Source organism: Phacochoerus africanus, chromosome 8 (genome assembly GCF_016906955.1).
Source record: "Phacochoerus africanus isolate WHEZ1 chromosome 8, ROS_Pafr_v1, whole genome shotgun sequence".
Taxonomy (NCBI): domain Eukaryota; kingdom Metazoa; phylum Chordata; class Mammalia; order Artiodactyla; family Suidae; genus Phacochoerus; species Phacochoerus africanus.
In genome coordinates, this window is record NC_062551.1 from 47,201,865 (window position 1) to 47,227,247 (window position 25,383).

General features: G+C 51.5%; 2 protein-coding genes across 2 annotated transcripts in view; one reads left to right on the forward strand and one right to left on the reverse strand.

Annotated features, from left to right (window-relative positions):
• Positions 1-2,738: 2,738 nt before the first annotated feature.
• PPP1R14A (protein phosphatase 1 regulatory inhibitor subunit 14A) lies at positions 2,739-7,720 on the reverse strand. The gene is made up of 4 exons (XM_047792259.1): positions 7,292-7,720; positions 5,069-5,149; positions 4,115-4,147; positions 2,739-2,973 (listed from the first exon to the last, which is right to left on the reverse strand). The coding sequence occupies exons 1-4, from the start codon at positions 7,490-7,492 to the stop codon at positions 2,845-2,847; spliced, it is 444 nt and encodes a 147-aa protein (XP_047648215.1). The 5' UTR covers positions 7,493-7,720; the 3' UTR covers positions 2,739-2,844.
• A 7,664-nt stretch (positions 7,721-15,384) lies between these two features.
• The window catches only part of SPINT2 (serine peptidase inhibitor, Kunitz type 2), a 29,223-nt gene continuing 19,224 nt past the window's right edge, over positions 15,385-25,383 (forward strand). Inside the window, exon 1 of the mRNA XM_047789848.1 lies at positions 15,385-15,955. Coding sequence (XP_047645804.1) covers positions 15,850-15,955 — 106 coding nt within the window. The 5' untranslated portion in view covers positions 15,385-15,849. The remainder of the gene's footprint in view (positions 15,956-25,383) is intronic.

Here is a 25,383-nt window from a genome sequence, read left to right on the forward strand (position 1 = left end):
TCAGAAGTCAAAGGAAGCCCAAGGTGGCTGGAGACTCAGGCGAGTACAAAAAAGCGTTATTTGGCTGTTAAGTGGGAAATAAATGCATAGACTGTGAGAGGCAGGGTGGGGAGGTGAGTATGGCAGCAATGCCAGAGTGGTGGATCAGGACACTGTGTCCTTTGTGGCTTTTTTTTTTTTCCCCCCTAGGGATCAGATCCGAACTGCAGTTGTGACTTTGCAGCAAGGCCAGATCCTTTAACCCACTGGGCCAAGCCGGTGATTGAACCTGTGTCTTGGCGCTGCAGAGACTCTGCCTACCCTGTTGCACCATGGCGGGAACTCCTCACTTGTAAGGCTTTTCCTTAACAAAGGGCCTGTGCTTCAGTATTCCCAAGGGACATCTTGCTGGCCAGGGATGGTGGCTGTGGGGAGCCTGTGGTCCAGCCCCTCTCTACTAGGATAAGGTGGATGACCATGCGTACTCTGTGCTTGGCACTAGTCTCTCATGTGTGCATCTAAACGTCACAACCACTCTGGGAGGTAGATACTAGTTTAATCATCTTCATTTCACAGATGTGGAAACTGGGGCACAGAGAGGTTAAAGTGACTTGCTCAAAACCACACAGCTAGGAAGGAGGACCGATGGCATTTGAATCCAGACACTAACCCCAGAGTCCATGCTCTTATCACTGCTTCTCAATCCTTGAGTAGTAGCCTTGTTCTCTCGTTGCCTTGCTCTTTAGATAGGATAACTCAGAGAGCCATGCAGTCACTAACACCTTAGTATGAATTAGTCCACCTCTTCCTGCCATGAAAGAAGAGCTGTCGTTGCTATGGTTTATAGGGGCGCTGTAGAGTAGAAGTTGTTGGGTTCTGGAGTCATAATGCCTGCAGTTGAAGCCCAGTGCCACTTCCCAGCTGGGTGACTTTGGGCAAATGACATCACTGATCTGACCCTCGGTTTCCTCATCTGTGAAGTCCCCATTTTCCAGATGAGGAAACTGAGAGACCCAACACATGGCACACCCAAGGCTTTGCTTGGATGCCAGGAGGAGGGATTCCTCCATTACGCTCTCTATACAGCTGTGTGGAGGGGAGGGGACACTGGAAGCCTGAGGTCTCTCTGTAAGGTCACCAGAAGGGCTGGACAGACCGGGTGCTTCTGGATGCTCCTCTTTTTCAAGGTTGACGTCTCTTCCTGCCAGGCCGGCGCTGAGGCCCCTGGGATGGATGACTGATCCTAGCAGGGCTGCTGGGTGGCACTGGATGGGCATGGAGGGTGGGACCCATTTTAGTCAGTAGAGGTGAGATGGGAGATGTGCTTTGCTCTGTGACGAAGGTTCCCCAGCTCCGGCCACGTCCCCACCCCATCTCCTGTTGTATGCAGCCGGGACCAATGATACAACCAGACTTACTGTTTTAAAGTAATGACATGCTTCCAGTTTTTGGTAAATAGCCACTACCCACTTCTGATACCCTAGCCCTTCCCCTAAGACCTTTCAGCACCCCCAGCACAAGGATGCCACAACCCAGGGACCTTCCCTGATCCAGGTCTGGGGAACCTGTCCGTCCTCATTGGTAGTTAGGCTAATAGGAATCTTCCCTGGCTCAGCCCCACTGTCAATCCCTCTATCCACCAGTGTGGAGTCCTCAGATATGGGAAATACCCATTTCACACAAACTCCTATGCATCCTTCAAAGCCCTGCCTAAATGTCATCACTTGTTTTCCCCCAGCACCCACAGCATGTGGAAGTTCCCAGGCCAGGGATCAAATCCTCACCACAGCAGTGATCCAAGCTGCTGCAATGACAATGCCAGATCTTTAACCTGCTGCAACACAAGAGAACTCTCTCAATGTCACTTTCTTGTTTTTTTTTTTTTTGTCTTTTTGCCTTTTCTAGGGCCGCTTCCCGTGGCATATGGAGGTTCCCAGGCTAGGGGTCGAATCAGAGCTACAACTGCCACCTACACCAGAGACACAGCAACATGGAATCTGAGCTGTGTCTACGACCTACACCACAGCTCATGGCAACACCGGATCCTTAACCCACTGAGAGAGGCCAGGGATCAAACCCGCAACCTCCTGGTTCCTAGTCAGATTCATTAACCGCTGCGCCACAACAGGAACTCCAGCAATGTCACTTTCTTTAGGAAGCACTCCTAGATTTCTTCACCACCCCCAGAGTGAGCGGCTCCTCCCATTCCCTGGGCTCCCAAGTATCTTGGACCATTCGGCACACTTTGCTCTAATCCCTGCCCGCAGGCCCTTCTTCCCCACCAGCGTGTGAGCACCTTGATGCCAAGGACCATTTTTGGCTGATCTTCGTGGCCTCATTACCTGCCGATGGCCATGCTAAGCATTCAATACGCACCCAATGACATCTACAGGGAGGATGAACGGTTTGTTCCCAGGGCACCGTGATGACATCAGGCATCTCCTCTGGCCCAGGGACCACAGGCAGTTGCCCCCAAGAAGCCCCCGGTGCCACCCCCACACTGAGGCCCTGCTGGCTGGAACTGGGCCACGGCTGGGGGAGGCAAGGACAGGATGTGAGTCCCAGGGGTGCGAGGTCAGCAGGGCCTGTTCTCATGCTCCCAGGCTGAGGAGCGATCCTCCATCTGTCGGGACCAGCTGCGGGCCAGCTGTGGGTGCTGGGACAGGAGGAGGCGCAGCGGGAGCAGGGGAAGGTGTGTGTGGGGGGGTGGCACAGGGAAGCCCGCAGTGACCAGGGAGAGGAAAAACAGGCACGCAGTGTTATTGTTACAGAACCATTAAATACAACGTATAAACAAGCCGGGCCGTGTTGAGGGCCGGGGGGAAGCGGGGGCGGCGGAGGGGGTCACAGAGGCCGGGGCGCAGGTCAGGGCGGCGCGGTCCGGGCGCGGTCCTGGAGGGGACTCAGGCTGCCGTCGCCGGAGGGGCTGGGCTGGCGGAGGCCCGGCTGCTTGTGGAGGCCTCGCAGCTTCACCAGTAGCTCCTGGACAAAGTTCTGAGGACAGAGCAGGGGTGCTGAGAACACGGGGAGCGGTGCGGGGACGCCCCCCAGCCCAGCCCTTCAGACCTAAGCCCCTCTTTTTCCTGCTTCCTGGTCAGTGAGAGGGGGAGGGGGAGTTAAGGGGGAGGAGAGGCTGCTGATGGAGAGGAGCACGACGGAGGAGAGAACGAGAGGAGATGAGAGATAGAGGCAGAGACCGGGAGACATCCATCCAGGAGCTCCCGTCGTCGTGGCGCAGAGCAAACGAATCTGACTAGGAACCATGAGATTGCAGGTTCGATCCCTGGCCTCGCTCAGTGGGTTAAGGATCCGGCGTTGCTGTGAGCTGTGGTGTAGGTCACAGATGCGGCTCAGATCTGGCGTGGCTGTGGCTGTGGCGTAGGCTGGCAGCTGTAACTCTGATTAGACCCCTGGCCTGGGAACCCCCATATGCCACGGGTGCAGCCCTGAAAAGCCAAAAAAAAAAAAAAGAGAGAGAGAGACATGGATGCAAAGACAGAGAAACGTGAGGGGGGAGAGAAAGACACAGACGGAGACTTGGATGCTGAGACTGAAAGAAACAGATGCAGAGATAGAGACAGAGGGAAAGACGAAGGGACAGACAAAGAACCAGAGCCAGAGAGACACTGAGATATTTCTCAGGCCAAGAGATCACCAGGAGGGTCCCCAGGGACGGAGGCCTGAGCCGGTGACGTTTGTCCCCCACGCAGCCCAGAGCTGGTGAGAGAAACATGAATATTTTTCCCTTTTAAAGCAGGGAAGGAAGTGGGAGGGGTTGGGCTGCTCAGCTTCAGGGCCTGGAAGGATGGCCCCCCCCCCCCCAGAGGCGGGGAAGGGAGCCCCAGGGCGGTAGAGGTAGCAACAGGGGAGAGGGGACGGCAGACAGAGCCCTGCAGAGGCAGAAATGGGAGACAGATGGGGGGGGGATCTCAGCGGAGAGGAGATAATGGAGCCCCAGTGGCAGATGGGGGAGAGGGGACAGGAATAAGGAAGACAAAAGACACCGCTGGAGGGGAGGACAGGACTGTGACAGGCAGGGCTCCCAGACGTCCCTCTGCCGGCCGTGGGCCAGCTTCTTCCCTCCTCCCCAGTGACCTCTCCCCCTCCCCCCATCAGGGGGCAGAACGGGGCTCACCTCTGTGGGGTTCGTGCATGACTTTAGGAGTCCCTAAACATGCCCCGCAAAAAAAAAAAAAGAAAGAAAAAAGAAAAATAGTAAATAACAATTTATGGCCCTCCCAGTCCCTCCAGCCCCTCCCTTTCCCCAACAAAGCCCCAAGGCAACAAGACAAACAAAAGTCAGATTCCAGGTGGACTTTCCCATGGCTTCAAGGGAGGAACAAGGCCTGAGTATCATATAGAGCAACTGGGAACAAGGTTGATTTGAGAAACTCAGCACCAGGGCCAGTGCTAGATCCAGAGAGGCCCAGAAGGTCACACAGGATTTCCCGCCTCTAGGAGAACAGAGGCCAGAAGCGCAAGGACACTGCGTGCAGACTATGGCCTGGCTCTGGGGACTCTCAGTTGTGCTCTTTCTTTTGTCTTGTTTGTTTGTTTGTTTTTTCTGCTTTTTAGGGCCGCACCCACAGCATATGGAAGTTCCCAGGCTAGGGGTTGAATCAGAGCTGCAGCTGCCGGCCTACACCACAGCCACAGCAACGCAGGATCTGAGCCGCGTCTGCGATCTATACCACAGTTCAGGGCAACGCCAGATCCTTAACCCACTGAACAAGGCCAGGGATGGAATTCATGTCCTCGTGGATATTAGTCAGGTTCTTAACCTACTGAGCTACAAGGGGAACTCCCAGCTGTGCTCCTCCTGACCTGTGTGACCCTGGGCAAGTGATTGGAGCTCTCTGGGCCTTATTTTCCCCGTGTGGAAAATCAGTAAGATGGATGATAATGAAACCAAGATAATAAAGCCTTCGGAGGGTTTTGTGAGGATTAAATGAGTTACTAAGTGTAAAGCAATGGAAACAGTGCCTGGCACTTAGGAAATGCTCGATAAACACATTAAAATAAAATCATATTGATATGGTTTTCAGGGAGGGCAGGGTAGGGGCTGGGGGTGGTTTTCCCTTTCACGTACCTGAATTTTCCGGCTTCTCTCCTCTTCACTCTCTAATTCCAGCAGTTCATCGATGTTGACTTCATCGGGCATGTCTGCCTCCTGAGGTGGGGAGGGACGGGCTGTCAGGCGGCCTTGCCCCTCCTTCCCCGCCTTTGTCCAGGGCTCCAGAGGAGCCCCGGAGGCCCCAGGGCCCAGCTGGCGGGTTCCGGAGCAATAACGTGGCAGTCAGGGACAGCACCGCCAAGGCGGGACATCTGGGTGTTGGGGGGAGGGGTGACAGATGGGTTGACAGAGGCTCCAGGAGCCTGTACCAGCTCAGATGTTGGCCCCGGGGCCCGGGAGTCTTGGGGCTGGCACGGGTCTCTCCCCTTGGCCGCAGTTCCCACAGTAGGAAGCAGGCCTAGGTTGAGTCTTGGAATGTCAGATTCTGGGATTCAGGAGAGGGGCTGGCTCTGCCCTTTCAAGGAAAAGTTTAAGCACTAGGTGCAGGGGAGGGAGGCTGGCAGGATAGAGCCTGCTGGGGGTGGCCCCTGGCCCCAGGGGACAGAGAGGGCTTGGGCCAGCCTCCCCCTCCCCTTGGGGCCAAAGAGGCTCCCCAAGGTGGGTGGGTAGAATAAGCCACCAGCCCACCTTTGAGCAGGCAACTGGGGGGCTTGTACAACCTCTTGGGGCAAAGGGCCAAATGCAGGCTGGCTCAGTACCCCTGTCGGGGACAGAACCCAGCTGTCTGAGCAAGAGGTCCCAAGGCTACAGATTTTTTCCTTCCCCACCAAAGTCCTGCAGATTCCACAGCAGGCTCCAGGCCTGGGTGGTCTGGGGGCTGCATGTGGAGATGAGGGCTCAGCAAAAGCCTGGAGTGTCTGTGTGTTACCCGCCCGTGTGAGTCACAGCCTGATGCCCAGGCTACAGGGCCAGTGGGAGGGTGTCGCAATGTATGACATCCCGTGCAGCTTGTACAGGGGCCCACGGTCCTCCTATGGTAGGCGGCGTGTGACTCTGGCTTAGCATGTTTGTCTCATCATCATGTGTCGCTGTGGGATATGTTGATCAGTAAGTGACCACAACTTGTGTCCTTGAGTGTCCAGCTGGCTCTAGCCCCGTCTGAGGTTGAGCTCATAGGATCCCACCGACCACTAGCAACTGTCCGCCTGCGTGAGCTCATGTATCTGAGAACAAGGGCCCTCGGGTCACTGCGAGGGGCCATGGCTTCTCCCACCTTTGTGCTGGGCTGAGGAGGCTCTGTCGTCTCACATGTCTGTGTCCACTTCCTCTGACTCTGCTCCGCAGCACTCGTGGGTAGTACAAAGTGTGACTTCAAGCGGAGACTTAAGTGAAATGTGTCTGTCTGGACCCCCTGAGACAGCATAGGAGGCTGCAGCTTATGCCCTATGTGTCCACAGGCAATTGCAGCTTCTGCCATTGTGCGTCCAGAGGTGCCCATAGCCTACGCGGTTTTCTGTCTGGGTGTAGCTATAATTCCTGTTATTTGATGTCTGCGTGTGGCTGCAGCATCTGTCATTGCCTTTGCATGTTTTTTGCTTTTAGGAGATAATGGATGGTCGTTACTTGAATCACTGAGTGTCGGGGTAGCTGTTGTAGCTTGCACTGCTTGCAAGGCGCTACAGATTGCGCTGTGTGTGTCTATGAACAGCTATAAGTGGAGTCCTTTTGTGTGGGCGTAGTTGTGTTGTATCTGTATAGGGTACTGTGGCCTGTGCTGTTGTGACCAGGAGAGCCTGCGCTGTAGCATGGGTTGATCTGTCCCACGGCTGGTGTCCCTGACAGTCTGTGCATGGCTGTTGCTTCTGTCACTGGGTCTGTGAGTGGCCATAGCTTGTCACTGTGCAGGTCTGTGAATGCTGATGTTTCCTTGGCTGTGCGGTTCCCTGCGGTTGTATCTCCGGTCACCATGTCTATGTTTGGCTTTAAGACATCCCCCTCCCCCCACCTTTTCTTCCAGATATGGCCACTCTGGCTCCCCAAGTTTGCCTCCTAACCTCCCATATGCTAAAGCCCTGGTCCTCCCCTGGTGTTTTTACCCAAGTGTGAGCACAAGCAGAGTGCCAGGGAGGGTGGACGGCGGGGGTCCATGTGTCGCGGGGCCAGCGTTCTCCCCTGGGAAGGAGGCTGCGCATGCACCAGCGAGCTCAAGCAATGAGAGCCCCCAAGGCGCAGGGGGTCAGGGCCCGGGCTCCGTCGGTCTAGGACGCCCCCTGCGCCCCCCACCCCTCCCCGCCTCACCCTGCCACGGTACAGCTCCTCCAAGCGCCCGTCGATCCACTTCTCCACGTCCAACCGCCGCTGCAGCTCCCGCCGATCGTACTTGACGGTGACACGCGCGTGTCGCTTCTGCAGCCCCCCGGGGCTGCCCCCCGGCCCCCGGGCCCGCGACGGAGACTGCAGCTTGCTCAGCACCCGCTTGCCCAGCCGCTGAGCTGCCATCGCGGTCCTGGCCCCGGCCCCGGCGCCGCGCTGTGCGCTTTCGCCTCTCGCCCAGGGGGCCTCTTACGGGCCGGGGCGGGGCCGGCCGGGGGCGGGGGCTCGGGCTCGCCGGGGGGCCGGCCCCGCCCCGGCCGCACGGGCCTCAGTTTCCCCGCCTGCTGCGCGAGGACCGGCCGCCGCGTGGGCGTGAAGCCCGCGGCCGGGCCTGGCTCAGGTAGGGGCCGGGGCCGAGAGCCCCAGGCCGGGGCCGGGCTGCTGGGGCTCCCGGGGCCTGGATCCCGGGGGGCGGGTCCCGGGACGGCTCTCCCGGACCTGGCCTGTTTGCTCCCTCTGGCGGTTGCAAGGGACATGACAGGAGCCCCCTGTGAACAAACCCTTCCACAGGGAAGGTCAAACCACAGTCTTCGCGAAACATCCTTTCTTTCATTTACCCACAATCCAAGCGTCCATTCGTTCACATGCACTCACTGTATTCAAGAAATACTCAGTTGACATCATGACATTGCGGTGTTAGTCCCTCTCTCTTTTTCTCCTTCATATTAGACGCCTCACACCAGATAGCATCCAACGGTCCCCTCTCCCTCTGGCCACCACCAGGCTCCCCGGCCCCCACTCCCCTAGGCACTGGGGACAGAGCATGGAACAAAACACACAAGCCCAGTCCTCACAGGGGTGACGCTCTTGTGGTGGAGGCGGGCGGCAACGTAATAAGTAAGTACAGTACATTGTACATTTGTTAGAATATAAGTTGTATGGAGAACCATGGAGAATAAAGTGAGAAATGGAGTGAGCGTGAGGGTGGGGTTTTAGGGAGGGGAGAGGGTGACCAGAGAAGTCCCTTACCTCACAAGTCTTCCCGCTTCTGATGGAAAGCAGCAAGAATAACACTGCAAAACTTAAATAAAACTTAAATTTGGCCATGTCCTTTTACTGCTGAAGACGATTTATAATGAGGCAGTGGCTTCCTACATGACACATAAAGTACAAACAATAAAAGAAAAAAAGATAAGTTGGATACCATCAAAATTTAAAAATTTGTGTTTCAAAGGATATCAAGAAATTGAAAGGGAGTTCCCACCATGACACAGTTGGTTAAGAATCTGACTGCAGGAGTTCCCCTTGTGGCTCAGTGGTAACGAACCTGACTAGTATCCACGAAGACCTGGGTTTGACCCCTTCCCTGCTCAGTGGGTTAAGGATCTGGCGTGGCTGTGCGCTGTGGTGCAGGCCACAGATGCGGCTCCGATCTGTCATTGCTGTGGCATAGGCTGCAGCTGCAGTTCTAATGTGATCCCTAGGCTCCGAATAGCCCTATGCCGCGGCTGTAGCCCTTAAAAAAAAACACACAACTGCAGCGGTTTGGATGCTGCAGAAGTGTGGGTTTGATCGCCTGCCTGCCGGTGCAGTGGGTTAAAGGATCCAGTGTTGCTGTAGGTCACAGCTGTTTCTCTGGCCTGGGCACTTCCACATGCCACAGACATGGCCAAAAAAAAAGAGTAAGAGATTTCTTTTGAGGTCAATTAAATTTTCTAAAATCAATTGTGATGGTAGTTGCACAACTCTATGAATATACCAAAAACTACTGAAGTGTACTTTTTTTTTTTGTCTTTTCTAGGGCCGCTCCTGCGGCATATGGAGGTTCCCAGGCTAGGGGTCTAATCAGAGCTATAGCTGCCAGCCTATGCCAGAGCCACAGCAACTCAGGATCCAAGCCGTGTCTGCTACCTATACTACAGCTCATGGCAATGCCGGATCCTTAACCCACTGAGCAAGGCCAGGGATCGAGCCTCAACCTCATGGTTTCTAGTCAGATTCGTTAACCACTGCGCCACAACGGGAACTCCTTGAATTGTATTTTTTAAAAGCGTGAAATGTATGGCCTGTGAGTTATGTCTCAATAAACCTGTCATATTAACAGAAAAAAACTTCTCCATGGATCCCCATTGTTCAGTGGGGGGGCAATCAAAGTCTGCCAGACACAGTCCCATCCACACACTTTTGCACTAGCTGTTCCTCTGTCAGGAAAGCTCTTCCCAGAATGATGTCACCAGGGCTCACTGCTGCACCCCCGCAAATGTCACCTGTGCAGTGAGGTCTTCTCTGATCATACTATGTCATATTGCAATTCCCATGCCCCTTACCTGGCTCTGTGTTTTATTCATAATACTCACTGCCTTTAAAAAAAAAAAAAATTCTTAAGGTTACCCCTGTGGCCTATGGAAATTCCCAGGCTAGGGGTTGAATCAGAGCTGCTGCCAGGGGTCCAACCCATGTTCTCGTGGATACTAGTCGTGTTTGATGCTGCTGAGCCATGACGGGAACTCTGACACTTACCCTTTTTGAGTTTGAGGCTTCTCAGCTGTAAATGGAGATTTTCTTTTCTTTTTAGGGCCGCAAGAATCGAGGCACATCCAAGTTCCCAGGCTAGGGGTCAAATTGGAGCTGCAGCTGCCGGCCTGCACCACAGCCACAGCAATGCCAGATCCAAGCTGCATATACAACCTATGCCACAACTTGCGGGAATGTCAGATCCTTAACCCACTGGGTGAGGCCAGAAATCAAACCCACATCCTCACAGAAACAATTTCAAGTTCTTAACCTGCTGAGACACACGGGATCTCCCTATTCACTGCCTTTTAACATTGGATATAATTTTTTTTTTAATCTGGGCCTTTGTATTTATTTACTTATTTGTTTGTTTGTTTGTTTGTTTGTTTATTGTCTTTTTAGGGCCGCACCTGCAGCATATGGAGGTTCCCAGGCTAGGGGTCGAATCGGAGCTGTAGCTGCCAGTCTACACCACAGCCACAGCAATGCCAGATCTGAGCCACATCTGCGACCCACACCACAGCTCATGGCAACGCCAGATCCTTAACCCACTGAGCAAGGCCAGGGATCAAACCCGCAACCTCATGGTTCCTATTCATATTTGTTTCCGCTGCGCCACCATGGGAACTCCCATCATTGGATATAATTTACTCATTTTGTTTACTGTCTGTTTTCTAACTAGTGAGGTACCAAAGGAAGGGCCATAGGGATGGTCCACCTTGGGTATAGGCTAAAAAGGAGTGCACCGTCTGTAGAGAATTTTAAAATAACAATAAAACTTACCGGAGTTCCTTTGTGGCTCAGTGGTAATGAACGCAACTAGCATCCATGAAACTGCTGGTTCGATCTCTGGCCTCTCTCAGTGGGTTAAGGATTTGGTGTTGCCATGAGCTGTGGTGTAGGTTGCAGATGTGGCTCAATCTGGTGGTGTTGTGGCTGTGGTGTAGGTCGCATACTCAACTCAGAACTTCCATATGCCATGGGTGTGGCCCTAAAAAAGATGAAACATAAAATAAAATGGAAATGTATTTATTTTCAATTGTTGAATGAAAGAATGAACAATATAAAGATTCTTACATGATTATTGAAAATAATTTTCTGGAGAGAGGAGGAAGTGTAAAAAATTTATCCACCCCAGGTGTTTTTACTGAACTGAACTGAACGTGGGCTCGCTTGCCTGCCTGCCCTGCAGCAAAAGCAATTTGCTGACACAGGATTGTGGTGAAGGAAAGTACAGCATTTATTTGCAGGATGCCAAGTAAGGAGAAGTTGCAGCTCATGTTCAGAAGACCTGTTCTCCCCAGTGGCTTTCGGGGAAGAGGTTTTAAAGGCCACGATTGGGGTGAGAGTTGCAGCTTGTGGACTTTCTTCTGATTGGTTGGTGGTGAGGTCACAGGGTGATGTTTCAGGAATCATAGTCATCAACCTTCTGGTTCCAACCAGTCTGGGTTCTACATGCTCGGGGTCAGCAGGTGGTCGCTATTCTCTATCTGGGTGGGTGGGTCTTAGTTTCTGCAAACTAAACCCAAAGATATGGGTCAGATTGTTGTGCAGAGTCCTTAAGGAGGAACTAGGGCTCTGTTTTATCACTGAACTATTGTCCTTTGCCTGCTTCCTTTGTTTCTGCATTACTTCACTTCCCTAATGAGTAACTGCTTGAGCCTGCTCTTTGGAACTCAGGGAAGGCTTAGGAGACTAAAGCCTTTTTCTTTTTCTTTTTTGGCCTCCCCACAGAATATGGAGTTCCTGGGTCAGAGATCAGATCCAAGCCACAGTTGGGACCTACACTGCAGATGCGGCAGCGCCGGATCCTTTGACACACGGTGCCGGGCCGGGGATTGAACCTGCATCCTGGTGCTTCAGCGAAGCCACCAGTCCTATTGTGCCACCATGGAAACTCTGCCTTTTTCTACAAATAAGAAATAGAAGACTTTTAGAGTTCCTGTTGAGGTAAAGCAGAAATGAATCTGACTAGTAGCCATGAGGATGTGGGTTCAATCCCTGGCCTCCTTCAGTGGGTTGGGGATCAGGCATTGCTGTGAGCTGTGATGTAGGTCACAGACTCAGCTCAGATCCTGCATGGCTATGGATGTGGGCTAGGCTGGCAGCTATAGCTCTGATTTGACCCCCCTAGCCTGGGAACTTCCATATGCTCTTGATGCAGCCCTAAAAAAAAAAAGAAAAATAGATTTCCTACTTGGTTTCAATACCCCTCAATCCTGAGGGGAACAGGCGCTGAATAAGAAAGGGAATCAGATTTTGGATAGAGATGTTAATCACAAACTCAGCGGGAAAACTCAGTTTAGGGGGCTCAGCTTCTGCAGCTGATATGCTACCTCCTCACTGCTATCAACACTACAAAGTGAGTTCCAACAGGGCAGGAATTTTGCTTTGTTCACTGTTCTATCTTCTCCAGCATTTATGATAGTACCTGGCTTATAGTAGGTGCTCAAAGAATGTACTGATGAGTGAACAGATGTGTGAACATATGTGTGATTGAACAGGCCTATGCCTCCTCTCCTGCCTCACCTCTCACCACCAGTCCTCTGTCTTCCAGCTCAAGCCTGGGTTTTGTGGGACAGGGTGGGGGTCCAGGGTTCAGGTGCTAAAGAGACCTTTGGCCTCGCATTCAGATTCTTGACCTTGAGCCCCAAGTCCTCACTGCAAGATCAAAGAAGATGGCAGGTGTAAAGTTTTATAAACTGTATTTATTTATTTATGTTTTGCTTTTTTAGGGCCACACCTGTGGCATATGGAAGTTCCCAGGCTAGGGGTTGAATAGGAGCTGCAGCTGCCAGCCTAGGCTACAGCCACAGGAACACCAGATCCAAGCCGCTCCTGTGACCTACACCACAGCTTACGGCAATGCCTGATCCTTAACCCACTGAGCTGGGCCAGGAACTCCTGGGTCTGTTTCTTTTACATCTTTCTCTCTGCAGTATTTGGCATATAAAAGATACTCAGTAAATAAAGCCAGCCAGGCATCAGCTGTGGGAGAGTGGAAAAAACACTTGGCATCTAACAGACCTGGTTCAAACTCCAGCTCTGTCCCATCACAGCATACAGCAAAGCGTAGACACTGGTAGTTCCCATTGTGGCTCAGCAATGCCAGAGCTGAGCCGTGTCTGCAACCCACACCACAGCTCAGGGCAACGCTGGATCCTTAACCCACTGAGCAGGACCAGGGATCAAACCCAAATCCTCATGGATACTAGTTGTGTTCTTTACCGCTGAGCCACAACGGGAACTCCCACATTTTATAAACTTTAATTGCTGTAGTTCTCGTTGTGACTCAGCAGGTTAAGAATCCAACTATGCTCAGGGGGTTAAGGATTCAGCGTTGCCAAGAGCTGTGGTATAGGTCGCAGACACGGCTGGAGGGTTTGTGATCATTAGAAGATCCTTGTCAGGGAGTTCTCATTGTGGCTCAGCAGGTTAAGAATCTGACTAATGGGAGTTCCCGTCGTGGCGCAGTGGTTAACAAATCCGACTAGGAACCATGAGGTTGCGGGTTCGGTCCCTGCCCTTGCTCAGTGGGTTAACAATCCGGCGTTGCCATGAGCTGTGGTGTAGGTTGCAGACGGGGCTCGGATCCCGCGTTGCTGTGGCTCTGGTGTAGGCCGGTGGCTACAGCTCCGATTGGACCCCTAGCCTGGGAATCTCCATATGCCGCGGGAGCGGCCCAAGAAATAGCAAAAAGACCAAAAAAAAAAAAAAGAATCTGACTAATGGAGTTCCCGTTGTGGCGCAGTGGTTAACGAATCCGACTAGGAACCATAAGGTTTCGGGTTCGGCTCAGTGGGTTGCCGTGATCTGGCGTTGCCGTGAGCTGTGGTATAGGTCACAGACGCGGCTTGGATCCCAAGTTGCTGTGGCTCTGGTGTAGACTGGCAGCAGAGACCCCCAGCCTGGGAACCTCCATATGCCGCAGGAGCGGCCCTAGAAAAGACAAAAAAAAAAAAAAAGAATCTGACTAGTATCCATGAGAATGAGGGTTTGATCCCTGGCCTCACTCAGTGGGTTAAAGGATTTGGTGTGTGGCTGTCGCTGTGTCGCAGGCAAGCAGCTACAGCTCTGATTCGCCCCCTAGCCTGGGAACTTGCATATGTCTCAGGAACCTCCCTAAAAAGAAACATTTTAATTGCTTAAGGTAAACACACCATTTTGATAACCCAGTTAAAGTTCTTCACATATTATTACATCAAGAGGGAGGCCGAGGAGTGGGCGTGGCCCTGGGTCCTGCAGCACCACCCTGATGTCCTGCAGCACCACCGAGGAGTGGGCGTGGCCCTGGGTCCTGCAGCACCACCCTGGGTCCTGCAGCACCACCCTGATGTCTTCCTTGCTTCAGGACTTTTGCATTTGCTGTTTGCTTGAAATGTTTATCCATTAGCTCTTCTTATCCTCCAAGGTTCATTATCAAAACCACCTCCTCCACCACCCGGTCCTCCGTTATTTTCCATCCCAGCCCTCAATTCATTTTCTTCATAGCACTGTAAAGTGTTTTCTTCTTTTGTTTTATTTTTTTAATTTTTTTTGGTTTTTAGGGCTGCACCTGCAGCATATGGCAGTTCCCAGGCTAGGGGTTGAATCAGAGCTACAGCTGCCAACCCACGCCACAGCCACAGCAACTCCGGATCCGATGATCCTTGTCTGAGACCTACACCACAGCTCATGGCAGTGCTGGAACGCTCCCCCGCCCCTCGGCCACGGAGCAAGGCCAGGGATCAAACCCGCATCCTCATGGACTCTGGTTGGATTTATTTCCCCTGCACTACAATGCAAATTCCCATAAAGTGTTTTCCAAAATACATTTATTTTAATTATCCTGTTGACTGAGCTCTACTCCTATGCCTGCCCTATCCATCCTCCTTTTAAGATTCAGCTCACACATCCCTCTACAGGAAGTCCTTCCTGGCCCCCAAGGTGGTCAGGTGCCTCTGCCTGTGCTTTCCCAATTCAGCCCTGACACCGATCCCTATCTAGTGTAGTGTTGGTCTCAGAACTGGGAACCGGGGAGGCAAGAGTGTGAGGCTTGTGTTCATTCACGGCTCTTTCATCTTCTCTGGGAGGTCCTCCCTGCCCCTCTCTCAGACTAAATAGGGAACTTGTCTGGGCTCCCAGGTCTTCCACCACCCAGTCCCTTAGCACTCAGCCTGTGTCCCCTGTCTCATCCATATCAACTCTGCCCTATGCTTCTATCATCACTACGCTGGGATGTTCCTGTCCTGCTGATGCAGGAATCTGGTTTGGTCACAGCTGGTTTCTAGCAAAACACTGAGTAGGTGCTCAGGGAACATAGGAATTTAGGAATAAATCCCTTGCAACAGAAGGCTGAAGCGAGGTGGGCAAAAATCACACGTGTCCAATAAGAGCACGTCCGCGCCCTTTCCTCTCACCCGGAGGCCTAGCCCAAGAGCGAAGGTGCTCGGACGTGGTCAACAAGCCCACACGCAAGGGCGGCGGAAGACCTAGGCCTCCGCAGGAGCGCGCCTGCCCCGGGGTTAGGCCCCACCCTGGGCGGAGCCAACGCAAAGCCCCGCCCCTTTCCAGAGACAGGGGTGGGTCCAGGTGCGCCCAAGGAGGAGGACAGCCGCTCAGGTGCATCCTCCCTGCGCCTGCGCTCTACGCGCCCCGCCTCGCCAGGTGCGCCCCGCCCCCTCCCTGACCCTCCACCTTCCGTAGCTGCTTTGAGGCGGCCGCCATTGCCTACAGCGCCCACCGAGCGTTTGGGGGTGTGGCGGGGTCTTGAAGTGGGGGGGTAAGGTCGGGGGCGAGCGAGGAGCGGACTGAAGCATCGTGGGCACAGGAGGCAGTGTCCGCACACCGAAGGTCCGAGAAAGGGGCTTCCTAGAAACTTCCTGGGTGGCGAGGGCCAGCGCAGCACCCCCGGACCCTCTGCGAGCGGCCGCACCTGGACGCGAGGCGCTGCCGTGCGCGTGCGCGGCAAGGGTCTTCCCGCACCTGACCGCGAGACCCCAACGGCCGGCGGTTCGAGGCCTCCCCTGGGCAGCCGGGTGGAGCCCGTCATGGCGCAGCTGTGCGGGCCGAGCTGGTGCGGGGCGCTCCTCGCCCTGCTGGCACTGCTGCTCCTCGGCGGGGCCAAGGAGGCCAACGGAGATCGTGGCGTCCACGGTGAGGTCCCGGGCGGGGTCTCCCGGGAGGGATGGAGGGCTGAGGGGCTGCAGGCTGGGCGTTAGGGGCAAGGTCGAGGGGGTAAGTCGGGTCCGAGGAGGCCCTGAGCGGGGAGAACTGGTGGAGGAGGAAGTTGGGGGCGATTTGGTGAAGCTCAGGGGGCGCCCTGGAGCCAGCCCTGGGAGGCCGAGCCTGGAGAAGAAAGTTTGGGAACCCTTGGGAGTGAGGAGCACGGAGGAACCCGGGCTGGGAAAAGTTTCCTGTGGGTGAGGGAGGCGACGAAGGCTGTTGACCAAGGAGTGGCATCGGCCCTTCCTGTGGCAGGAAGCGGGTGAGGGGCCGAACCGAAGACCGGCCTCTTCCTGGAGGCGGAAAGTGGCAGGGCCCCAGAAAACCCGGGGAGGCCGGCCTCCGAGGGCTGAGCTCGGACAGGTGACCAGGTGGCTCTTTTTAGCCTCAGGAAAGAAGACCTCACCCTTTCCTCTTTAGATCGTGGACGGCGGCCTCCTGAGACACCTTTCTGGTTCAGCTGCAGCAGAGCGCCTCCCAGAAGAACGGTGTTTCTCAGTGAGAGCCAAAGGAAGGAGAAGAAAAGCACCAGTGCGGGGGAGAGAACTTCGTCAGGGTGCAAGGGTGGGAGCCCCTTGGTATAGGAAGAATATGGGCATTAAGAAGGGGGCTTGGGTGGGAGTTCCCGTCATGGCTCAGTGGCTAACGCATCTGACTAGGAACCATGAGGTTTCGGCTTCAATCCCTGGCCTTGCCCACTGGGTTGGGGATCTGGCGTTGCGGTGGGCTGTGTGTGGTGTAGGTCTCAGACATGGCTCGAATCTGACGTTGTTGTGGCTGTGGTGTAGGCTGGTGGCAACAGCTCCGACTGGACCCCTAGCCTGGGAACTTCCATATGCTGCGTGGGTGCGGCCCTCAAAGGACAAAAAAAAAAAAAAAAAAGAAGAAGTGGGCTCGGATTGGTTGCACTGGTCCTTAGAGCCTGGTGGAGGATAAGGCCCAGTTTAAACCTCTATACTCTATGGAAATTTGGCCTGAAAGGTCTTTTTGAACAAGTGTTGGTCTAACCTTACTGCTTCGGACAAACACAAGCAGGCTTTGAAAACCACTCTTTTTTTTTCCATTTCTTGGGCCGCTCCTGCAGCATATGGAGGTTCCCAGGCTAGGGGTCTAATCAAAGCTGTAGCTGCCAGCCTATGCCAGAGCCACAGCAACTCAGGATCCAAGCCGAGTCTGCAATCTACACCGCAGCTCACAGCAACGCCGGATCCTTAACCCACTGGGCAAGGCCAGGGATCCAACCCACAACCTCATGGTTCCTAGTCAGATTCATTAACCGCTGAGCCACAACGGTAACTCCTGAAAACCACTCTTGAAAGAATTCATTGATTCAGCAAAACTTATTGGGCCTCTGCCTTGTATCTGAGACAGTGCTGGCAGGGCATAACCCTTGTGACTCAGACAGGCCAGGTCCCCACATTTACAGACCTTATATTCTAGGGGGCTAGACAGAGACGATGAGTAAACATTTAAATAAAGAGCACTCGCCACAGTATTAAATTACCAAGACGTAACTGAGCAGGGCAGAGTAGACACACAGGGATGTAAGATGAGGGGCCCCCTTAGCTCAGGTGGTCAGGGGAGGTCTCTTTGAGGACAGTGACACCTGAGCTCTACCGTGAAGAATGAGCAGGTGGTGGAGAGACAGACCTCAGGGGCAAATGTCCAGTTGGAAGTAGTGGAATACATGGGAGTTCCTGTCATGGCTCAGCGATAACAAACCCAACTAGGATCCATGAGGACGTGGGTTTGATCCCTGGCCTTGTTCAGTATGTTAAGGATCCATTGTTGCCGTGAACTTCGTTGTAGGTCAGAGACACGGCTCAGATCTGGCTTTGCTGTGGTTGTGGTGTAGGCTGGCAGCTACAACTCTGATTTGACCCCTAGCCTGGGAACCTCCATATGCTGCGGGTGCAGGCCTGGAACGGGAGTACGTTGGGCAGGGGAGGGGGAAGACTGGGTGAGGATTGGAGAGGATGCAAAGTGGCTGTATGTAGGCTGGAGACAGGTGGCCAGCATTTTGGATGGAAAAAGAGAAAGCAGGTATTTATGCTCCAAGTCGTTGCCTGTGGTGACTTCTGATGGTTGTTTATTTCCCTATGCCTGAGGCAGAGAGGAAAAATGAGTTAGGGCTGTGAAGGTGTTAAGGGCCAGTGGGGAGAAACTCAACTCCAGGGAATTAGGAATGCAGGTGTTGATCATTCTTGTGGTCTGAACTAGAATTGGTCAGCCCTTTGGGGACTTTGTGGTGTTTGTTTGTTTGTTTGTTTGTTTTTGCCAAACCTGAGGCATGAGGAGTTTTCCAGGCCAGGGATGGAACCTGCACCACAGCAGTGAGCCAGCCTGCTGCAGTGACAATGCCAGATCCTTAACCTGCTGCGCCTTAAGGGAATTCCTCTTCTGGACTTTTTTTTTTTGTCTTTTTAGGGCTGTACCCACAGCATATGGAGGTTCCCAGGCTAGGGGTCCAAATGGAGCTGTAGCCTCCAGCCTACGCCACAGCCACAGCCACAGCAATGCGGGATCCAAGCCAAGTCTTCGATCTACACCACAGCTCATGGCTTTGACGGATCCTTAACCCACAGAGTGAGGCCAGGGATCGAACCTGCGTCCTCATGGATGCTAGTCAGATTCATTTCCCCTGCGCAGGATGGGGACTCTTTTTAAATTTTTATTTATTTATTTATTTTTGCTTTTTGGGGCCAAACCTGAGGCATACGGAAGTTCCCAGGCTAGGGGATGAATCGGAGTTACAGCTGCCAGCCACAGCCACAGCAACATGGAATCTGAGCCGTGGCTGTGACCTACACTGCAGCTTACAACAGCTCGGGATCCTTAACCCACTAAGGGAGGCCAGGGATCGAACCCGCATCCTCATGGATACTAGTTGGGTTTATAACCCACTGAGCCACAAACTGGAACTACCCCTTTCTGGATTTTTTTTTTTTTTTTAATCTTTTTTAGGGCCATACCCATGGCATATGGAGGTTCCCAGGCTAAGGGTCTAATCAGAGCTGTAGCCAGTGGCCTATGCCACGGCCACAGCCACGCCAGATCCGAGCTGCGTCTGCAACCCACACCACAGCTCATGGCAACACTGGAGCCTTAACCCACTGAGTGAGGCCAGGGACCGAACCCGCAACCTCATGGTTCCTAGTTGGATTCATTTCCACTGCACCACCATAGGAACTCCCTTTCTGGACTTTTTTAGAGGAATTACTTGTGTTAGGAGTTTCAGTTACCTGGCCTGGGGTTTTATTAAAAGTGAGTTTTTTGCAGCTAATGTCTATTGCTTACTCTGAGCTCATGTGCATTATTTAGTCCTTGAAACAACCTGGTATGGTGGTGAAGCTGCAGATCTTGCCTAATGTACAATAGTAATTGACAAAGCCAGGTCTGGCTGCAGAGGCCTTTTCTGTTCCCAGTTTCTTCTGCAGCTGCTGCAGCTGACTGGACCTGCTGACCTTTCTGAAGTACCCCTGTCTGGCTGGGTGACCTAATGCCCTTCCTTATCTAAAGTTCTGTTTGTCTGAAGGCTTTCAGCAGCTTATTTGGGGCAGGAGGTAGTTTTGATCCCCCCCCCTTCTGATTGCTTTGATTTTTCTCAGGAAGCAGAGTCATTCACTAAGAGTGAGGTGTTTCTCCAGCCACACACAGCTGCACAGGTGCCTCCAGATGAGTGTGGCAGAGAGGCAGAGTGTGCAGTGAGTGTGCGTGAGGGGGTGATCATAATGGTTCGTCAAGGAATAATCTCTGTGAAGACATGAGGTGGCTGAGGGCTAGTGGAAAGGTGGTAGAGCCAGTGGATTGTTGCAGTTGAGGTTTGAAGGGAACGGACTAGAGGGATAGGCTGCAGTGGGCAGTGAGTGAGCTGTATGAAACGGATGTTCTGGAGAGGCTCAGCTACTGAGAGAAGGTCTAGATGTGACCTGGGAGGGAGCGGCTGTGGGGAAGACCAGATCCCTCGAGGAGAGGAGGTCTAGGAATGGAGAGGGCTGGGTGGTGGGAGGATCACCTGCCAGGATCTGGAAATCACATGAATGATGATGGGAGCAGAAGAGAGTGGCAGTGAGCCAGGAGCTAAAATCCTGAGACGTGAGGAGTAGTGCTCTGGGTCAGCAAGTGATGCATGAGGTGTGGAGTACAATTTGCTCTGATGAGACTCATGACTGGGATGTGGAGAGAGAATGGTTAGAAGCAGTACCCACTTGGAAGGGCACAAGAAGGCTGTATCCTCAGGGGAGAGCTGGGTTCAGTTAGAATAAGAAAGTGACAAGAATGTTCAGAGAAGAAATTGAAGAAATGAGAGACTTTGCTTAAGTCGTGAGTATCAGAGACTCCAGAAGTCTGGGGAACGGAGATGTGACAAAGTGGAAATCTGGGGATGAAAAGTAACTCAGGAAGTTGGCGCTGATGTGATAAGGAAGTGACAGGAGAGTGACCTGGTCTGGAGACTGACAGTGTTGGTGAGACGCTGGGTGGTGGAGGGCAGATAGGGAGGGGTGTGGGATGTAGGGGACACTTGGAGGCTTGGCAGCATGTCCTGACTCCAGACCTCTGCAGACGGAGGTGGGGGAAGCTGGTACTGCGCCTGGTGTCCCTAGCATTCAGGGAGAGGGCCAGACTGCTATGGAAGCACGCAGAGATTATAAACTGGCTGTTCCCACGAGGCCTCAAACAGGCTTGATGTGACTTGTAGTTCCTAGAATTGAGAATTTTTTAATGGAAAATTTTGATTTTGACCTTGCCTGAAAAACATGAAGATCTGATGGCAGTATTCCCGGGTAGCACCCAGGGCTGGTGCCAAGTGCTTCTTTTGCACGGGACATAGACTACTTACTCTCTCAGTGTGTGTTTATTCACTTGGCCTGCCCTCTGCATCTTCTCAGCATTTAAGTTGTGACTCCCACATTAAGAATATGCCTCATTTAGTAAACAGATAAAAGATAATAGCTCCTTGTATATTGTACAGTGCAGTGAGTGTGTGTATGTGTGTTATTGTTAGGAAACTCTCCTTATCAGGTGGACACAAATGTGCATGGTTTTTCTTTTTTCTTTTTTTCAGTTCTGGGTCATTTTTTTATTACTGTCACCTCTCTTTTTTTGTTGTTTTTGTTTGTTTGTTTTTCCTTTTTAGGGTCCCTCCTGCAGTGTATGGAGGTTCCAAGGCCAGGGGTTGAATCGGCAGCTGCAGTTGCTGGCCTACGCCACAGCTCACAGCAGCCCCAGATCCTTATCCCACTGAGCAAGGCTAGGGATTGAACCTGCATCCTTGTGGGTGCTAGTCAAATTAATTTCCACTGAGCCACAATGGGAACTGAATGCATGATTTTTTTTTTTTTAATCCCTTCTTATAGTGAAAAGTCCTGGTATTTGGGGTGCCTCTGAATATATAATTTGGATCAATACGAAGGCAGATAATACATCTCTTTTCAGAATAGAACTTCAAAAATTCCTTTTGAGTGTGGTCAGTTAAATGTAGTTCCTGCTGCCAATAACTTATGCCCAGCTTTGGGCATCCGAGCTGGTGTTCATGGTTCCTTGGCTCATAGCCCTTTTTTGATTGTTCTTGGGAATTTCCACAGTAGACAAGCACGGCAGCATTCTTGTGAGAGCCTCCATCGCACTTTAAGTGATGTGTTTGCATCAACCTCTTGGATTAATTAGTCTGCCCACAACTTTGAGAGAGCAGATCTCCAAAAAGCATGTTATAGTCACTACTCCTTTCTCTTCTCCTCATCCCCATGGATGATTGTAAACTGGGCGGTCAAAGAGATGGTAACAAATAGGAGTGACTGTGCAGCTGGTGTTGGTGATCAGCTGGGAGTTCTCCGGGGTAGCGTCTTGTAGCATTGTCCTTCGCAGAAAAGGCACTTGTTCTACTTGCAGACAAGACAGTTTGGTTCCAGGACAGTTTGAAATATTTATTCACTCATTTATTCAACACATGTATATTAAACACCCACCGAGTGCTAGGTATAGTTTTAGGCCCTGGAAACAAAGCCCTGAATGAAACGGATAACCATTCTGCCTCTAATCCATGACAATTACATTGGAATGAGAAGATAATACAATAAATAATGAGCAATGAATAGATACTTGGTGATGAGTACTATGAGGAAAAGTAAGGGGGAGAATAAATAGGAATTTAAGACTAACAGATAACACTTACTATGTGTAAAATAGATAAACAAGTATCTTCTGTAGAGCACAGGGAACTATATTCAATGTCTTGTAATAACCTATAATGGAAAAAAACTGAAAAATATATGTATATGATATATCTATATTAACTAAATCACTTTGCTGTACCCCTATATATCAACTATATTTCAATTTTTTTTTGTCTTTTGTGTTTTGTCTTTTTTTGTTGTTGTTGTTGTTGTTGTTGCTATTTCTTGGGCCGATCCCGCGGCATATGGAGGTTCCCAGGCCAGGGGTTGAATCGGAGCTGTAGCCACCGGCCTACACCAGAGGCACAGCAACGCGGGATCCCAGCCCCGTCTGCAACCTACACCACAGCTCACGGCAACACTGGATCGTTAACCCACTGAGCAAGGGCAGGGACCGAACCTGCAATCTCATGGTTCCTAGTCGGATTCGTTAACCACTGCGCCACGACGGGAACTCCCTATATTTCAATTTAAAAAAGGGGGGGGGGGTTCCTTGGTGACACAGTGGGTTAAGGATCTAGTGTTGTCACTGCTGTGGTTAGGATTTGATACCTAGCCTGGGAACTTCCACATGCCTAGGGTGTGGCCAAAAAAAAGAAAAAAAAAGTAAGGTTTGATGTGCTTAGTACTAAAAGCATTGCCTTTGAGGCTCAAATGTTAACAGTCCCTAAAAAACATTGAGGGACCTGCCTTTAGGTCCACTGCGGGAAAGGGGATACTTGCCACTAGTTCCTCCGTTGGTATTTGAGAAGTCGGCTTGTAGTAGAGAAAGCAAACTGCTCCCCATTCCCCCAGCTCCTCCCCTACCTGCTGCTCATTTTATCTTTCCCCAGAATCGTTTGCCATACTTAGGCTTATCTCAGGTGGTTGGCTGGGAAGCCAAACCTCTGTGTGAGGTGTCCTGAGGCTAACAGGGAGGAAATAGGGATAAGGTAGCCTGAGTAATGCTAGGCAGGAGAGAACCCTGAAGGGGTCACACTGAAATGACTTAATTAACCCCAGGAGGCCTGGGTGGCCCACTAATCACATGACTCATGAATTCACAGGGAGTTCCTATAGTGGCTTATCAGTAACCCAACTCGTATCCATGACGACATAGGTTCAATCCTTAGCCTTGCTCACTGGGATGAGGATCTGGCATTGCTGTGAGCTGTGGTGTTGGTTGCAGATGCGACTTGAATCCCGCATTGCTGTGGCTGTGGTGGTGGCAGCTACGGCTTCAATTCAACACCTAGCCTGGGAGCTTCCATATGCCACAGGTGCGGCCCTAAAAAAGAAGAAAAGACAAAAAATTTCACAAATGACCTTTGAAGCATTGGTATATGAATTATGGGCGTCTATGTGTGAAACTGGTCACAGATGTCATTTCACATGTTCTGACAAGATCTTTTTGAAAACGTCTTATGAAAGAATGGTGAGGCCCAGGAACTCCATATACCAGATGTGTGGCCCTAAAAAGCAAAAAAAAGGGTAAAAGCCCCTGTATATGAATTAATGAATTAACACAGTTCCATGAAAGACTTTGAAACTACTTGTTTCCTTCCAAATTATTCAGATGGACCACTGTAATTTCTAAGTTGCAGATTTAGGTAAGGGTAGAATTTTTAGTCCTGCTTGAGTGGTGAATATGAGGTGACAGTGGGTAGGAGTGGTGGTTTGCATTGTGCTGATAGTTGATGGAACGTAAACCTAAATATCTAAAATACCAAGATTTTATGAGCCTTATAATTTAAGTTGGATATGTCATTGTAAATGTTCTTTCCTCATAAATACCCAGGGTTATTTTAAAGTTTCTGAATTATTTATCCTAATAATGACAACTTCCAGGCACCCGAACATAGAGGGCATGGGTAGTTAGCAGCTTTCTGTATTAGAAACAGAAGCCCTCAAGTATGTAGAACCTATCCAACTAAACAAAATAGCTGAATTTATAGATCACCTTGAAATAAGACAGATTATAGCATAAATGTCAACTTCGGAATTTGGTACAGTAAAATAAAAACAGCCTGGAATACCTCCCTTGTATTCAGTACCTCTTCGCTCACAGAAAACTTTCTCTCATTCCTTGATGAAGAGATAGCTTGATGGATAACCAAGACATATTTCTTTTCTTTCTTTTTTTTTTTTTTGCTTTTTAGGGCCACACCAGCGGCATATGGAGCTCTCAGGCTAGGGGTCTAATTGGAGCTATAGCTGCCAGCCAGAGCCACAGCAGTGTGGGATCTGAGCCTCGTCTGCTACCTACACCACAGCTCACGGCAATGCTGGATCCTTAACCCACTGAGCAAGGCCAGGGATCGAACCCACAACCTCATGGTTCCTAGTTGGATTTGTTTCCGCTGTGCCAGGATGGGAACTCCACCAAGACACAATATTTCTTATTTTCCCAAATCTAACCCCCTTATCTCCTGATTTGTAGTGTGGCAGGACTTTGATCTGTGTGATAGTTTGCCGTTGTCTTACTGTAGGTGAGGATGAGGATTTTTGTATCTTCAGGCATGGCAGATGGTCGCACAGCAGAAAAACAAAGGGAAGGAGCAGCGGTTCAGTTGGTTTGATGAAGTCATTGACTTGAGTTTGTACTTTGGTTTTCCATATCCCTACATCCTGTTAGTCACCAGTGGGACTTTCTAGTGAAATGTGTCATCCTCTTTATCTTCATTCCCACTGCCCCTATATCAGTCTGATCAGAAAAATATAATACCTGCTGTTTATTCAGTTTTATGCCAAGTGTTTTAAGCGCTTACAGTGGAATTTGAAACTCCTTTAATTTTCACAACACTCTGTTTTTTTAGGGCCACACCTGCAGCATATGGAGATTCCCAGGCTAGAGGTCAAATTGGAGCTATAGCCGCCAGCCTACACCACAGCCACAGCAACTCGGCATCCCAGCTTCGTCCATGACCTACCTACACCACAGCTCACGGCAACACCAGACCCTTAACCCACTGAGCAAGGCCAGGGATCGAACCTGCATCCTCATGGATATTAGTCAGGTTCGTTAACCACTGAGCCACGAAGGGAACTCCCTCACAACCTTCTTAATGGCATTGGTCCATGTGTAAAAGAAGTCCCTTGTGTAAGTCCACAGAGTTTATCTCGGTGGGACCTATGTAGGGAAAGCCAATTGAATCTCCCACTTTGTTCCTCACCAGTGAGTTCAAGTTACGTTGTGCAAAGGCCCTT